Consider the following 16687-nt stretch of genomic DNA (forward strand, 5'->3'; position numbering starts at 1 on the left):
ATATGAGCAAAGGATTGCAGGTCCCAATTTCTGCTGCTGAAAAGGAAATACAGGAAAAGAATAATAATCTCATCTTTACTCATGGAGATTTCACTCAGGAAGGTCACGGTTACTCAGGAAGATGGTGGTTAGCCTGGTGAAGAAACCAAAGGTTGATTTACTTGAAATTGCAGCTGCTCTGGGCAGTGGGAGGTGCAAGAGGGAGCTATATATTCCCATCTCACCGCTCACCTCGCAGACGCCGACAGGCTCCCCGCCCACCTCTGCCTCCTCCAGGATCACAGGTAAGGGCTGCCAGCAGCGCTGCTTCACTGCACGGAGCTCTTCTCAAAGTGATAACAATGATGTGCATCGTCTCATTGGTCTGTTTCATTTTGTCTGATTGTACTTTATTTACTCTGCCAGGGCAATAGGAAAACGCCTTTTTCATCTGATTTACTCTTTAGGTGAACTTCTTTATTTCCAAAAAAAATTCAAATACTCCGTTAGGTGCATATGGGATGGGTGGTTATGATGTCTGGCCCCTACAGATCCTTCAGAAAAAAGTCAGGGAAGTGCCTCGTGAGACATGGATGCATGTCACCACATCAGTCTTTGTCTCGGTATCTGTTACAATGCATTCTCTACCCAGCCTTAGTACAGTCAGCAAGGATGGAAAGATAAAAGTCTATTTGTTTTTTCATAAACGTTGTCTTTAAATATTAATTTTGATACTCCTCTAATGATGAAATGTACACAAGTACACTTTAAAAGGCTTGAAAAGTAAAATGAAGACAAACATTAGTTACCAGAATCCCACAACCCATATATAAGGCATGATGTCTTTTAAGAAAATTGTATTACAAGCTAACCTTCCCTTCAGTAAACTCATTATAAAATGACAGATTCTGTTCCAGGAGCTCCAGACAGCGTCAAGACACCATGGATTCACTCAGTGGACCAATCACCCACTTTGGAGTCGATCTGTACCAACAGATCAGACAGAGATCAAGACGGGATAATATCTTCTATTCTCCCCCTCAGCATCATGTCAGCATTTGGCATGCTTTACTTGGGGTCCCGAGGAAACACTGCTGCACAACTTCAGAAGGTAGGTGGCAGCTTCCTTTACCTGGAACAGGTGGCACTGATTCCTCTGTTGTCTTGTGTGCAGATGGTCACAGATCTGGCTGTCCCCAGGGCTTGCACAGAGAGCAGCAAGCAGCCGCGTGACTGGGTGGGCCCGGGGTGGTGGGGGACACACGTCTCCCCCAGTGCCCGGCCCCCTCTGCTTCCCTGAGCCCAGCCCTCCTCTGGGACCCACATGAACCCCTACAACTGACCCACAACTAGAGGGGAATTGCTCAGGTAGAAGTGACACATTGACTAAACTCCGTGGGAGGCAGCTTTACGTGCTCCCTCTGCAGTGAGTGAAAATGAATCAGGAGTGTTTGAAGTGGCTGGTGATCAGCCCGCTTTGCTGGGTCATCAAGGAGCAAAATGCTTACATTTTGCTTTACTTTGTTCTTAAGTCTTTGTTTCCTTACTGATTTTTACTTTAGTTTGCTTTGGCCTTTTGTTTTGTTTGTTTTCTTCGGTTCTTTCTTCCTCTGTCTTTCTTTGATGAAGGTAGGTCATTAGAGTAAAGCTTCTTCGTCCCACTTCCTGTCTCCTGCAGGCCCTTCACTTTAAGGAAGTCGCAGAGAACCCAACAGCAGAAGCTACAGCGGATCCCGTGAGTCCCAGGGCACTTGGGCCTTGAGGGAGGTCACCCATCCGAGACGGTCGCACGTTACACTGGGAATTTCAGATAAACGGAGAAGAGTTTACTATCACGGGCATCTTAAGCGAAGTAGATGGGACAGATTGTTTCTCATTTCATATTACATGCTTATTTAATTCATCTGTTTGTTTCCCTGAGAGGCAATTAGCTTCTGCTTAACAGTATGTGTTCTGGAGCCCAAAGGTAGCTTCAAAATCCTGCTCTGCTGATCACAAATGGGGAACGTTGCAAAATACAACTACTCTGGGCCTCAGAGACCTCATCCCAATGAAAGATTTGCTGCTGTACATGCAAACACATGCAAAACATGACAACAGTGCCTGGACAACAAAAATCCTTATACATGATATGTATTGTTATTATATAATAACCGTAATGACGATAATCACAAGACGTTACTAAACTTACGTAATTTTACTTAGCTCATAAGTAAAATTAAGAGCGACCATAAGTTCAAGTATACTTTGGAAAATGATTAAATGAGAATTCTGGTGTGCAGCCCAAATGCTCCATAACTTTTAGAGCAAGTAGAAGATACTGGATACAGACAGGCCTGAGTTGAAAATCGGCTCTGCCACATTGTTTCTCCAGGGAGTTTTTTAATTATCTGAGCTTTCCTGTTTTCATGTCAGTTAGACTAAATAAAGAGATGCTGATGGAAAGCCATTAGCAGTGTGCCCACCACACATGGCTCCTAACCCAGAGTGTGGTGGTCGTGAGTGAACAGCAATTGAGCACAAACTGTAGGTCTTAGAAGGTAATCCCATCAAGAAATACAAGGGGGCTTCATTCACAACATAGGAAATGATGCAAATTAGACATTCCTGTACCATTGGTGACTATTAGAGATGCAGTCTCGTTCTAGCGCTTAGGGTTACCTGAGAAGCCAAATCTGACTGTGAGACAATTACGGCACAGACAGCAGTGGAATGGTGCTGCATCTCTGGTTCAAAGGAGATATGTTTGGAGTATGTTAGAGCAGGAGGCATTTCCAGGAAGACTGAATGTAAGGATTACGAAGGATATTTGAGGTAAAATACACCAAAATTGAAGAATAACAACAAACGTCATTGAGGAGATACCAAAATTTAGGCACAGAACTGACAAATTAGGTGGATTTAGTATTTACATCAAGAGAGCCTGATGAGCTCTCATTTTGATGTTTGAAGGTTGAAAATCCAGAAAATCATCACTTTCAAAAGCTTTTGACTGAATTAAACAAACCCACCGACGCCTATGAGCTGAACATCGCCAACAGGCTCTATGGCAGAAAGGAGTTTCCCTTTCTTCAGGTGAGTTTCCCTGGCCTGCCCACACCTTTCGTCTGCATCCTGGTCATCTACCCCCCGGTCTCCAAATGGGGGAGGAGAGGCAGGTGAGCCTCGCTGACCCCCACGGAGAGCATTTACCCCGGGGACATTGGGCTCCCTCACCACAACCCACCCTCGGGTTGTCCCAGAGCCTGACTGCGCACCAGTGAAGCAGGGATGGGATGGTCCCACGTCCTCTCTCTGGTCATGACTGAGCATGATTTAATTTGGGGATGCTTACAAAGTTACTCATGAATTACTCTTAATTCCTCCTTTCTTCCTTCCCATGTCAAAGGAATACATGGATAATGTGAAGAAGTTGTACCTAGCCAGTGTGGAATCTGCTGATTTTGCGAATGCTCCAGAAGAAAGTCGAAAGATGATTAATTCCTGGGTGGAAAGGCAAACTAATGGTACGTTATGAAAGGTTCAGTCACTAAGGAACATTTTTCATTCCGCTGGGTGTGTCACCCCCTGTGCTGGACACTGCATGGGGTGCCAGGAGAGGGGTGAGATGAGACTGCAGAGGATGGGGGAGGACGTGCAGATGGTGGGATGGTCCCAGTAAATGTGGAGAGAAACAAGGGGACCCAGGAGGGATCCCAGCACCAGCTCCTGGAAACACAGCTGGAGTCTGGGGGTGCAGTGTCTTTGTGGATCCCAGGTCTCGGCTCAAACTTCACTTGATTTCACACTTTTTTCTTTAAATTAGAGTCTTAAATTCTGGATTATGATTACTAGGAGACAATATTAAAAGGATTCCCTTATCCTTTGTTACTTGGGAAACAAGCAGCTCTCCTCTAAACCATCCTTCTTGTCACCTGTCGCAGAGCTGCATGGCCCGTTGTCCATGCCCACATCCTGCAGGGATGGTCACAGCCATCTCCCCAACCACGGCAGGTGGCTGCACAAAGTCTCCATCCTCTGAACCACGTCCTACCTCCATCCCAATTATAGGTCAAACCTACAGCAATTCAAAGTGGAGAATGAACAGTAGGACAACCGTGGTAATGGTGTTAGGGTCCATGTCATTCATTCTGAAGAGCATCCAGGCCTATTTCTTCTGAGTAGTGAATGAAAAGTGAACAGATAGGAAAGAGAGAGGAAGGAAGAAAACGTTCTTAAGAAAGGAAGAATAGAACAAAGTCAGAGGAAACAAGAGAGGAAAGTAGGTATTGAGGGCACCGGGAGGGAAGGATACAGTGATAGAGGGAGGAAGTTGACAGCTGGAAAGATCAGCTGAAATCACTCCATCCGTATTCAGTGTGAGATGATGGATGTCACCAAGGACAGAGACTGAACACCTTACCTGTCACAAGAAGGGGTCTCCATGAGGGTACCTTCATCAGGCTGCTGACTCGGGAAAATGGCACCTTATGAACTTTTGGGTATGGTGTCCCTAATATGGTGACTTGTGTCAATGTTTTAATGATCAGTTGTAACTTTCAAAGCATCTTCAACAAAAACCTCGTGTGCCTTCAGGAGGACCCTTCCATTTTCTTTCTTTGCAGAAAAAATCAAGAATCTATTTCCCAAAGATTCTATTGACAGCTCCACCGTTCTGGTGCTGGTGAACGCCATCTATTTCAAAGGGCAGTGGCACCAGAAATTTAAGGAGGAAAACACTGTCAAGGAAAAATTTTGGCTGAGCAAGGTATTGTGTATACTTATTTTTTTTTAATTGTTTTCTTTTTCTATTTTTTTTAATGAGGAGAGGTAATTGCATGTATTTATTTATTTTTGGAGGAGGTACTGAGGATTGAATCCAGAACCTCATGCATGCTAAGCATGGGCTCTACCACTTGAGCTATACCCTCCGCTTATAATTTATTTTCATAACGTAATACAGCTCTATGTGAAATGTGAAATTTACATACATAATGATTAATGTACAACTTCAGGTAGATAATCAAATTTGTCAAGGCTCTCTTTCCTTATGTAATTTTTTTTCTTTAATTACTTGGGGAACCTTATAGAAACTCTTGTCTCTAACTCACAGATTTCCCAGATCATCTCTTAGAAGGAGAATGGGTTTGGTATCTCAATAATATTACACCTTTTTCTGACTTGTGGTCACTTGGCACCTGTTTCCACATTAATTCCTTGCAGGATACAAGCAAATCTGTGCAGATGATGAAAGAAACCAACACCTTCAATTTCACCTCCCTGGAGGACATGCAAGTCAAGATCCTGGAGATACCGTACAAAGGCGAGGAGCTAAGCATGATGCTGCTGCTGCCCAATGAAGTAGATGGACTGCAGAAGGTAAAACCGTGTACCTCCAAGTCTTCCTACTGTTGCTTCGATTCCTAGCAATGCAAAGAAAATAGGCTGTTCGTACATCGGTGGTGCTGGCTGACAGAGATCCAGCACAGAACAAACAAATAAAATATATACCTTACGGATCGCAGTATGATAGGAAGAATATATAGAAATTCTGTCCATCACAGGTCACATCAATATTCTGATGAAACTATGGAATGTCAGTTCACAAAGCTCCACATACTAATATTTTGCACCCATAACAACCTCCAATATAATCTAGTCCACTCATTTAAACAGGAAAATGACACTCACATGTAGGTGACAGATTGAAATATTTGCAAGTTCATTCAGAAACAAGACAAATAAATGGAAATAACACAGGTGACATATTGCATACTAAATCACAGTGGTTTTGTAAAGTGTGGGCAAAAAGATTTATTTTGATCCCCACTTTTCAATGTTGAATTATTCTGTTCAAGGAGCCCAAAAGTCATTCAGAGCCTCATTGCTTGGAGTAAAAACAAAAAGGAATTAGAGAATTGTCCTCTTCTCATGTTATAATAGTTAAAGTTAATATGTAAAAATGGCAATGTACAATGGCAATATCCTACATATAAAGGACATTCTGTTAATGGTCGTCTGCAGTTACTGGAGTGGCTGCTGCTGACGCTGATGTGGTGGTGAGCTTCCCACACTCAAAATGTATATGGAGTGACACTAGCAACTAGAACTCCTCGGGGAAAGTCCTGTGGCAATAAATGTGAACAAACATCCAAGTATTCTTGCTCCAACTCTGCAGTCTGAATTATCTGGGACCCCAGGAACCCCAGTTCTGGGATTTTAGCCTATGGTAACAAGTCTAAATGAGGCAAACACTTTTGGACAGAAGTGGCTCAAAATAATGAAAAATTTTAAACAAGGAACAATGGTACATGTTTCTGTTACCAGTAGTTTAGCTTAGGGATTGACACGCAGTGAAAATATATTCAGTCAGATGTTCATTAAATAAAGAGATACACTGAGAATCAATTTAATGACGTATCATGTAATACTTTAAACTTGATTAGAGAAATACATATCTCCATGGGAAAGTTTACAAATACGTCAAGCAAGAGAAAAGAACAAAAGTAGGATGTATGCTATGAATGCACAACGTAAAAATTTATGAAGGAAAGGACATTAACAAGAGAAGACTTTGAAAATGAGGCCTGCCACACATACGGAGCATGAGAATTGAACAGTTCATCTTTTACAAAGTAATTTTATTTACTGATTCTGTTCCTGCTTATATGTATGTATTTATACATTTATAGCTATATACCTTTGTATAGATATTTATAAATATGCATCTAATTATGTGTACATATATTGATAAAAATGGCAAATACATTAACATATAAGAGCTTTTATTTGATTATATAATATATATTCAGGTCTCTGTTACGTTTGCATCCTCGGATTAAATCTAATCACTTCAATCTCCTGTACTTACACTTACTGTTAAGATAAAGGTTCCCCACACGTTACAATCCAGTGTTAAGCTGGGCTCCATGTCCTTGTTTTCCATCATTACAGCTGGAAGATAAACTCACTGCTGAGAAATTATTGGAGTGGACGAGCTCGCAGAATATGAGGACGAGTCAAGTGGATTTACACTTACCTCGGTTCAAAGTGGAAGAGACCTATGACCTCAAGGCCATACTGGTAGCCCTGGGGGTGGTGGACGCCTTCAATTCTCAGAAGGCTGACTTCTCAGGCATGACTAGGAAAAACAACCTGGTGGTGTCTAAAGCCTTGCACAAGTCCTTTGTGGAGGTGAATGAGGAGGGCACGGAGGCTGCAGCGGCCACAGGCATCATTGTGGTTACAAAATCATTACCAGTACCACATTATGAACGTTTCCATTGTGATCACCCTTTCCTGTTCTTCATCAGACACAACAAGACCAACACCATCCTCTTCTTGGGCAGAGTCTCTTCCCCTTAGATGTGATTACCCTTGCACGGCCCTGGGGGCACATGCACAGAGTCCTTCTGATACACTCATTGCTGGAAGCAACAGGTTCTCCTTGATGTGTTTCCCTTTCTAACCTCATGGTCATCACTAAGAATCTAACCATTGAAACAGCATGTTTGTCTGTCTCTCTCTTTCTACAATCACATGTTGGCCTACTTTATTTCCCCATGATAATTTTGCTTCAGACAAAATCTCCAAAATGTGTTACAAGTATACTTCAATACTTTATCTTAATCTAAGTTTGAAATATCCTATCTGCTATTTCAGAAAATTATAGCTACTATTCAAACCTATTGACCTAGACACACACATGTATTTGAATTTTGGTGGTATGTGGGACACTTACCTGTCCTCATCTCTTGGTTTTATGAAATACATTATCAATAAAACAATGATTTATTCATATCTTTTGTTGCTTTTCCTCTTTTTTCCTTTCAACAAAGTGCAAGTGCCCACCACACATAGAAAAGATAATTTAGAAATAGATGGTTGCATTTTTAAAAATACAAAGGTAGTAGAGCATGATCACGCAGAAGAGGGGAGCCAGTACGAGGACATAAATGGCTCTGTAACCCGTGTCAGGAGTTAAACATGAGTCTACAACTCAGAGACTAGAAATAAACTGAACCTCTAAAGATGTGAGGCTGATGATATGATTCAAATTACTGAGAGAAACATGGCCATGGTAGCTAAAGGCAAGGATGGCATCACATTGGAAGAGAAGAAATTGTGAAGAAAGGAGGATGAAGTTAGGACCCTGAAGTACATCAAGATATAAAGTCAAGTATTACCACTTTTTATTTTCTACGACATAGCCTTTTTTTAAACATTTTTTATTGATTTATAATCATTTTACAATTTTGTGTCAAATTCCAGTGTAGAGCACATTTTTTCAGTTATACATGAACATATATATATTCATTGTCACATTTCTTTCTCTGTGAGCTACCACAAGATCTTGTGTATATTTCCCTGTGCTATACAGTATAATCTTGTTTATCTGTTCTACAATTTTGAAATCCCGTCTATCCCTTCCCACCCTCCCCCACCTGAAAATTACAAGTTTGTATTCTATGTCTATGAGTCTGTTTCTGTTTTGTATTTATGCTTCATTTGTTTGTTTTTCTTTTTCTTTTTGTTTTAGATTCCACATATGAGTGATCTCATATGGTATTTTTCTTTCTCTTTCTGGCTTACTTCACTTAGAATGACATTCTCCAGGAACATCCATGTTGCTGCAAATGGCATTATGTTGTCAGTTTTTATGGCTGAGTAGTATTCCATTGTATAAATATACCACTTCTTCTTTATCCAGTCATCTGTTGCTGGACATTCAGTCTGTTTCCATGTCTTGGCTATTGTAAATAGTGCTGCTATGAACATTGGGGTGCAGGTGTCATCCTGAAGTAGGGTTCCTCCTGGATATATGTCCAGGACCGGGATTCCTGGGTCATTTGGTAAGTCTATGCCTAGTCTTTTGAGGAATGTCCATACTGTTTTCCACAGTGGCTGCACCAAACTGCATTCCCACCAGCAGTGTAGGAGGGGTCCCCTTTCCCCACAGCCTCTCTAACATTTGTCATTTGTGGATTTTTGAATGATGGCCATTCTGATTGGTGTGAGGTGATACCTCATTGTAGTTTTGATTGGCATTTCTCTGATAATTAGTGATATTGAGCATTTTTTCTTGTGCCTATTGATCATTTGTATGTCTTCCTTTGAGAATTGCTTGTTTAGGTCTTTTGCCCACTTTTGGATTGGGCTGTTTGGTTGTTTCGTATTAAGTCATATGAGCCTTTGTTGGATTCATCAGCAAAATTTTCTCCCATTCTGTGGGTTGTCTTTTTGTTTTGTTTATGATTTCCTTTGCTCTGCAGAAGCTTGTAAGTTTGATTAGGTCCCATTTGTTTATTCTTGCTTTTATATCTATTGCTTAGTACATTGTTCTAGGAGATCACTTTTGAGATGTATGTCAGATAATGTTTTGCCTATATTTTCTTCTAGGAGGTTTATTGTATCTTGTCTTATGTTTAAGACTTTGATCCATTTTGTGTTGATTTTTGAGTATGGTGTAAGGGAGTGTTCTAGCTTCATTGCTTTACATGCTGCTGTCCAGTTTTCACAACACCATTTGCTGAAGAGACTGTCTTTATTCCATTGTATATTCTTGCCTCTTTTTTCAAAGATTTTTTAGATTAGTTGGCCAAAATTTTGTGGGTTCATTTCTGGGCTCTCTATTCTGTTCCATTGGTCTATATGTCTGTTTTTGTACCAATACCATGCTGTCTTGATGACTGTAGCTCCATAGTATTGTCTGAAGTCTGGGAGAGTCATTCTTCCAGCCTCCTTCTTTCTCTTCAGTAATGCTTTGGCAATTCTAAGTCTTTGATGGTTCCATATAAATTTTATTATGATTTGTTCTAGTTCTGTGAAATATGTCCTGGGTAATTGATAGGGATTGCATTAAATCTATAGATTGCCTTGGGCAGTGTGACCATTTTAACAATATTGATTCTTCCAATCCAAGAACATGGGATATATTTCCATTTATTAAAGTCTTCTTTAATTTCCTTCATCAATGGTTTATAGTTTTCTGTGTATAATTCTTTCACCTCCTCGGTTAGATTTAGGTATTTTATTACTTTTGGTGCTATTTTAAAGGGGGTTGATTCTTTACTTTCTTTTTCTGTTGATTCATCATTAGTGTAAAGAAATGCAACTGATTTTTGAACATTATTCTTGTAACCTGCTACCTTGCTGAGTTCTTTGATCAGCTCTAGAAGTTTTTGTGTGGACCTTTTAGGGCTTTTCTATATATAGTAACATGTCGTCGGCATATAGTGACACTTTCACCTCCTCTTTTTCAATTTGGATCCCTTTTACTTCTCTTTCTTGCCTGATTGCTGTGGCTAGGACTTCCAAGACTATGTTGAATAGGAGTGGTGATAGTGGGCATCCTTGTCTTGTCCCAGATTTTAGTGGGAAGCTTTTGAGATTTTCACGGTTGAGTACTATGCTGGCTGTAGGTTTGTCATATATAGCTTTTATGATGTTGAGATATGTTCCCTCTATACCCACTTTGGTGAGAGTTTTTATCATAAATGGCTGTTGAATTTTATAAAATGCTTTTTTCTGCATCTATTGAGATGATCATGTGGTTTCGTTCTTTCTCTTTTTGATGTGATGTATTACATTGATTGATTTGCATATGTTGAACCACCCTTGGGTCCCTGGGATGAACCTCACTTGGTCATGATGTATAATCTTTTTTATGTGTTGTTGGATTCTATTTGCTAATTTTTTGGTGAGGATTTTGGCATCTATGTTCATCAGAGATATTGGCCTATAATTCTCTTTTTTGGTAGTGTCTTTGCCTGGTTTTGGTATCAGGGTGATGGTGGCTTCATAGAATGAGTTTGGGAGTATTCTCTCCTTTTCAATCTTCTGGAAGAGTTTGAGAAGGACTGGTATGAGTTCTTCTTTGTATGTTTGGTAGAATTCCCCGGTGAAGCCGTCCGGTCCTGGACTTTTATTTGTAGGGAGGTTTTTAATTGCTATTTCCATTTCATTTCTAGTGATCGGTTTGTTCAAGTGGTCAGTTTCTTATTGATTCAGTCTGGGGGACAGTATGTTTCCAGAAACTTGTCCATCTCCTCTAGGTTATCCAGTTTGGTTCCATATAGTTTTTCATAATATTCTCGTATGATATTCTGTATTTCTATTTTATTTGTTGTAACTTCTCCATTTTCCTTTCTTATTTTGCTTATTTGTGCTCTCTCTTTTTTCTTCTTTGTGAGTTTGGCCAGAGGTTTGTCGATTTTATTTACTTTTTCAAAAAACCAGCTTTTGGTTTAGTTGATTTTTTCTATGGTTTTTTAAATCTCTATTTTATTTATTTCCTCCCTGATCTTTATAATTTCCTTCCTTCTGCTGCCTTTTGGGGTTTTTCGTTCTTCTTTTTCTAGTTCTTTTAGTTGGTGGGTTAAATTGTTTATTTGAGATTGTTCTTCTTTATTGAGGAAGGCCTGTATCACTATAAACTTCCTCCTTAGCACTGCCTTTGCTGGAAATGGACTAGGGAGCGCCTGGATTGAAGCTGTTACAGTGGCTAGATGACCAGGTACAACACAGAGGGCGTGCCTGCGGTGGGCACCCAGGAAAAGCAAAGAGCCTGCACTTAAGGGAGGCAGTGGAGAGGGAGTGTAAGACAGAAAGCCAGAAATGTGGAGGAGACTTGAAGATAGCACCCAAGGAAGAAGAGTCAACAAGTGACAAATAATTCAAAAATTCACTGTAAAGGGGGACTCTAGGGGCTAACAGGGAGTCACTGCTAGGCTTCAGCAGGAAAGATTAAGAGGGGTAATGTGGTGAGACCACAGTGGATGCAGAAATAGATGGGGAATCTGCATGTGTTGTGTAAACCTGAGCCTGGAAGGACAAACCACAGATGTTGTCAGTGTTTCTTCAGACATATCAAATGGAAAGCAGACGGCTCTCAGTGCTGACCTGTCACAAATTGGTGTCGTGTGACTCCCAGCAAGCATGCCCCCTCCTACCCCAGAATTTCAGTTAAGTGGCCAGTCTCCCTACTTTCCACACCCACAACGCATGAAAGATAATCATGCATCTGTTTTCAATGTGTATTTTTCTCTCCTGAACATTATATTTGAATCATCAGTCATGATTATCTGATTCATTTATGTTCAGCACTGTCCCATATAGTATTGTGTGAACTCATGGTAATTCATTTTTCTTATTCTTCCATTTTAAATGTTGAAATTTTTTCTACTTCTTGCCGTTGTTGACAGTACTGCCATTAACCCCCAGTAAGTGTCTTCCTGAGGACCACATGTTTAAATAGAGGGCACAGGTTTAAATAGAGAATTGCTGAAACTTAACAATACACCGCCAAAGTTTACAAAGTTGCTTGTAATAACTAACATTTTCATCAGCATTTCATACTAATTCTCTACTTCTACATCACACCAATCTTTAGTTTTTAAGAATTATCAGCATTACTGGTGTTAATCACATGTTTATAATAATTATATTTTCCTTACAAAGAAAGATTAAGCATCTTATTACTGTAAATGTGTATATATCTTTTAGGATTTACTTGTCAAGATCCATAAAAATTGTCCTTCTGATTTCTGTTGGATGACTTTCCCACACCCTTCACAAGAAAGCAGCTGACTTCACAATCATTATAATCATCATTGTCACTGTAGCAACTGAGCACTACAGCCACAGATGCCCCAACACCTGTCTCCCACCTGAACTTTCTGTCTTCCCTCCAACACTGACTAGTTGATTCTACTACATGCCATACAGCTGTGCCCTGTTTCCTCTCAGCAGATGCTTCTCCATACATGGGCATCTCGATTCCTAAATTCCATCTGAAGGTGTTTTTCCTAAAGCTATTTATTCACTGTACTAGTCAAGGGTCATAGTCAAATGGGTAATTAAGGAAGATTAATAAAGGGACAATACAATGTCTGGTCAGGGCTAAGAGTGTAGACACAGAATAGGTGAAGCATCTCAGGGCTAGCAAAAGCAGGGAGGCAGAGCCACCCCAGGACCTGGAGGGCAAAGGAAGGGATGGTGACCAAAATCCAGAGGAAGTGGCTGTAGCTGCAGAAAAGGCTGCCCAATAAGACTTGTGGCCTTTGGTAAGGAAAGGCAGCCGACCCTTGACAACTTATCTGAGAGGAAGTCGAGTGACCAAGCTCCCTACCTCACCCAGCTGGGAGTCTTCCCTTGCTGCCTCCCACTGACCAAATGCAATGTCCCCAGAGGACAAGGACCCTGACTATGTCTCATGCATCTCTGCCCCCAGGGGCCACAGGAGGTTGAGAGAGTGAAGGGAAAAACTGGAGAAGGAAAATAAAGTTCCCAGCACATCTTCGTGTTAGGGAATCAAATCTCTTTATACTTTTACAATTTTCCATCTTCATTAATACTCTGGACACCAGCACTAACCATAATTAATATTGCTTTATATTAATATTGCTGTATAGAAAGAATATATTCAAATAGGTAAGAAACATCATGGATCCAATTAACAAAAGAACAAAAGACTAGACTAGATTTTCACAAACGAAGAGATTCAACTACAACAGTGATGTAAAATAAAATGAGCATGAAACTTACAAGCTTCTGCACAGCAAAGGAAACCATAAGTAAAGCAAAACGACAGCCTATGAAATGGGCGAAAATTTTTGCAAATGAAACCGACAAAGGCTTGATTGCCAGAATATATAAGCAGCTCATACGACTTAATAAGAAAGAAACAAACAACCCAATCCAAAAATGGGTAAAATACCTAAAAAAACAGTTCTCCAAGGAAGACATACAAATGATCAATAGGCACATGAAAAAATGCTCAATATCACTAATTATCAGAGAAATGCAAATCAAAACTACAATGAGGTATCACCTCACACCAATCAGAATGGCCATCATTCAAAAGTCCACAAATGACAAATGCTGGAGAGGCTGTGGAGAAAACGGAACTCTCCAACACTGTTGGTGGCAATGCAGATTGGTGCAGCCACTGTGGAAAACAGTATGGAGATTCCTCAAAAGAAGAAATAGACTTACCATATGACCCAGGAATCTGCTCCTGGGCAGAACCCTACTTCAAAATGCCATGTGCACCTCAATGTTCATAGCAGCATTATTTACAATAGCCAAGACATGGAAACACCCTAAATGTTTGTCAACAGATGACTGGATAAAGAAGAAGTGGTATATTTATACAATGGAATACTATTCAGCCATGAAAACTGACAACATAACGCCATGTGCAGCAACATGGATTTTCCTGGAAAAGTCATTCTAAGTGAAGTAAGCCAAAAAGAGAAAGAAAAATAGCATATGACATCGCTCATATGTGGAATCTAAAAAACACAAAACAAAAATACAAAACAGAAACAGACTCATAGACTTAGAATACAAACGTGTGGTTGCCAAGGGGGCAGGGGGTGGGAAGAGAGAGCCTGGGATTTCAAAATGTAGAATAGATAAACAAGATTATACTGTATAGAACAAGGAAATATATACAAGCTCTTGTGGTAGCTCGCAGCAAAAAAAATGTGACAATGAACATATCTATGTTCATGTAAAATTGAAAAACTGTGCTCTACATTGGAATTTGACACAACATTGTGAAATGGCTATAATGCAATATAAAAATGTTAAAAAAAAATCTGAAAAAAATAAAATGAGCATGGATTCCATCTGTTGCCTCTATAAGAACAGTTTTGAATTCACCCAGAAGTAGCTGTTGGAATGAAGGGCACCAAGTAATGATGGGGAGGCAATCGAATATTGGTGAATATTGAGGAGTAACTTACAAGATGGTAGTTGGGCACCTGGTAACTTACCTGCATGGCCAGAAACCTTAAAAGGGACACGGGGACATTGGCTAGAAAAGCCCAGTGGGAACAATATTTTGTGTTTTCACAGTATGAAACAGAGGACTGAGAAGCTACTGCTGAGAAAATATCAAGGGAGATAGAGTCATGGGGAAAATCTATACTTCAGACAAACAAGGAGGGAGAGGGACAGTCCTAGGAAAAGGAGGAAGCTGCAGTAGGTTCCTTGGCAGCAGACAGGAAGGCCAAGGTGAAACAAAGAAGAGGGAGTTGACTCATAGGATGTGCAACTTAACACTGCTGACCATCTTCCCGCCCTTCACAAGGAACGAAGGTTTAGGAAGACAGGACATATTTCTTCACCAACCTGTAAAGATATAACAAACAGCAGGATGGTTCCTGAAAGGGTAATTTCCCCTTAAGTTTTATTGGGTTCTGGATTCTTGGAGACAATGATGTCGGTGCATATGTAGAAAATACCCGATGGCTTAGGTCGGCAAGTACCACCTTAAAAACCATTCTGACAATTGCTGAGTCTTCTGTGACGCTGTACGACATCAGCGTGTCATAACTCATCTATTACCTGCCAGGAGCACTTTTCAAAACCAAGACGGGTGGAGAAGTATGGCATGGTTTCGTATGTAAATGAACTCTCTTTCAATGTAACCAAATTCCTGGTCCTTATCAATCAACACCTCTTCTCAAAGACAAACCGCACGACAAACCTTCGTGATTCAGCCACAGGGCGAATCAGCCTTAGCCAGTAGCTCGCATTAGTCCATCTGGGCTGCTCTGTCCCGCGACGTTTCCCTCATGCTCCAGGCTGAGCTTCTTGCTTCTGCTCCTCTAGGGTCGGGCCTCTTTCTCGTTGAGCCCAAAGAAACCCATCCCCCTCCCACTCACAGCCTCCACTTGCTCTGTGATGGTGACCTGCGGCCCAACCCTGAACAGAAGCTCCCGGTCCTTGTGTTTGTAGTTTTTCATCCAAGGACTTGTCTCCTGCCACTGCCTTCTGATTTGGACCTCTTCATCAAGACTCAATACTCTACACCCTCCCTCAGCCTTACCTAATCACAGCTCAGGGGTCTTTTTCCTTCAGTCCCGTTCAGGTGTTATACCCACAGACAGAGGCGACCTAAGAAGGGCAGAGCCTGGGGGCAGGGGGATCGGCAGAAACAGCTTTCAGTTGTAGAAGACAGATCCCTTCACCCTTCACAGCGTGTCTCCATCCCCTGGGCTTCTGGGACCTCACTGTAGGTGACACTTCCTGAGAATGCGTGACGTGCAGAGACAGAGACTCAGCGACAGGACCGTCGACAGTCACGGGGCTGGTGCAGAGAATCAGAACTCACGCCTCCGGACGCTCATCGCGTTCTGGTGGGAACGTGAAGTGGGGCAGCGGCTGTGGACGGCAGTCGGGCAGTTCTTCTAAATCAAACATAGACTTGCCAAAAGACCCAGAGATTTCACTCTTAAGCATAAGCCTAAGGTGTGAAAACGTAGGTCCACACTGAAACGTCTACATGAGAGTTTATGTCAGCCTTACTCACAATGCTACACAAGACCCAAAGTAATCCACACATGAACGGATTTGTTTTAAAACTGGTATATCATACCAAGGAACATTATTTAGTCCTCTAAAGCAATGAAGCACCAATTTATACTCCAACATGAATGAACCTTGAGGATATTATGCTAAGTGAAAAGTGCCTGATACAGAAGGTCACATACTCTGCGATTCCAATTACAGGAAATATCCATAATAAATAAACCCACACAGACAGGAAGCAGATTAGTGGTTTCCAGAGACTGGGGGAGAAGGGAGAACTATGGAAGGATTTTCTTTGGGGAGTGATAAAATGGCTCTGGAATCAGATCATTGTGGTTGTTGCACAATCTTATCAATGTACAAAACACCAGTGACTTCCACATTTTTCAGTGGTGAACCTTACAGTACA

General features: G+C 41.1%; 1 protein-coding gene across 1 annotated transcript; it reads left to right on the forward strand.

The window, feature by feature from the left end:
* The first annotated feature begins 255 nt into the window (after positions 1-255).
* Positions 256-7651, forward strand: LOC102517250 (serpin B4). Its single transcript, XM_032470468.1, is given in 9 exon segments — positions 256-284; positions 885-1014; positions 1016-1090; positions 1658-1714; positions 2932-3054; positions 3368-3485; positions 4584-4726; positions 5182-5337; positions 6913-7651. Coding segments are annotated over 8 exon segments (1176 nt in total). The 5' UTR covers positions 256-284; positions 885-921; the 3' UTR covers positions 7324-7651.
* Positions 7652-16687: the final 9036 nt, after the last annotated feature.

The sequence above is a fragment of the Camelus ferus genome, chromosome 30 (assembly GCF_009834535.1).
Source record: "Camelus ferus isolate YT-003-E chromosome 30, BCGSAC_Cfer_1.0, whole genome shotgun sequence".
Lineage (NCBI taxonomy): Eukaryota > Metazoa > Chordata > Mammalia > Artiodactyla > Camelidae > Camelus > Camelus ferus.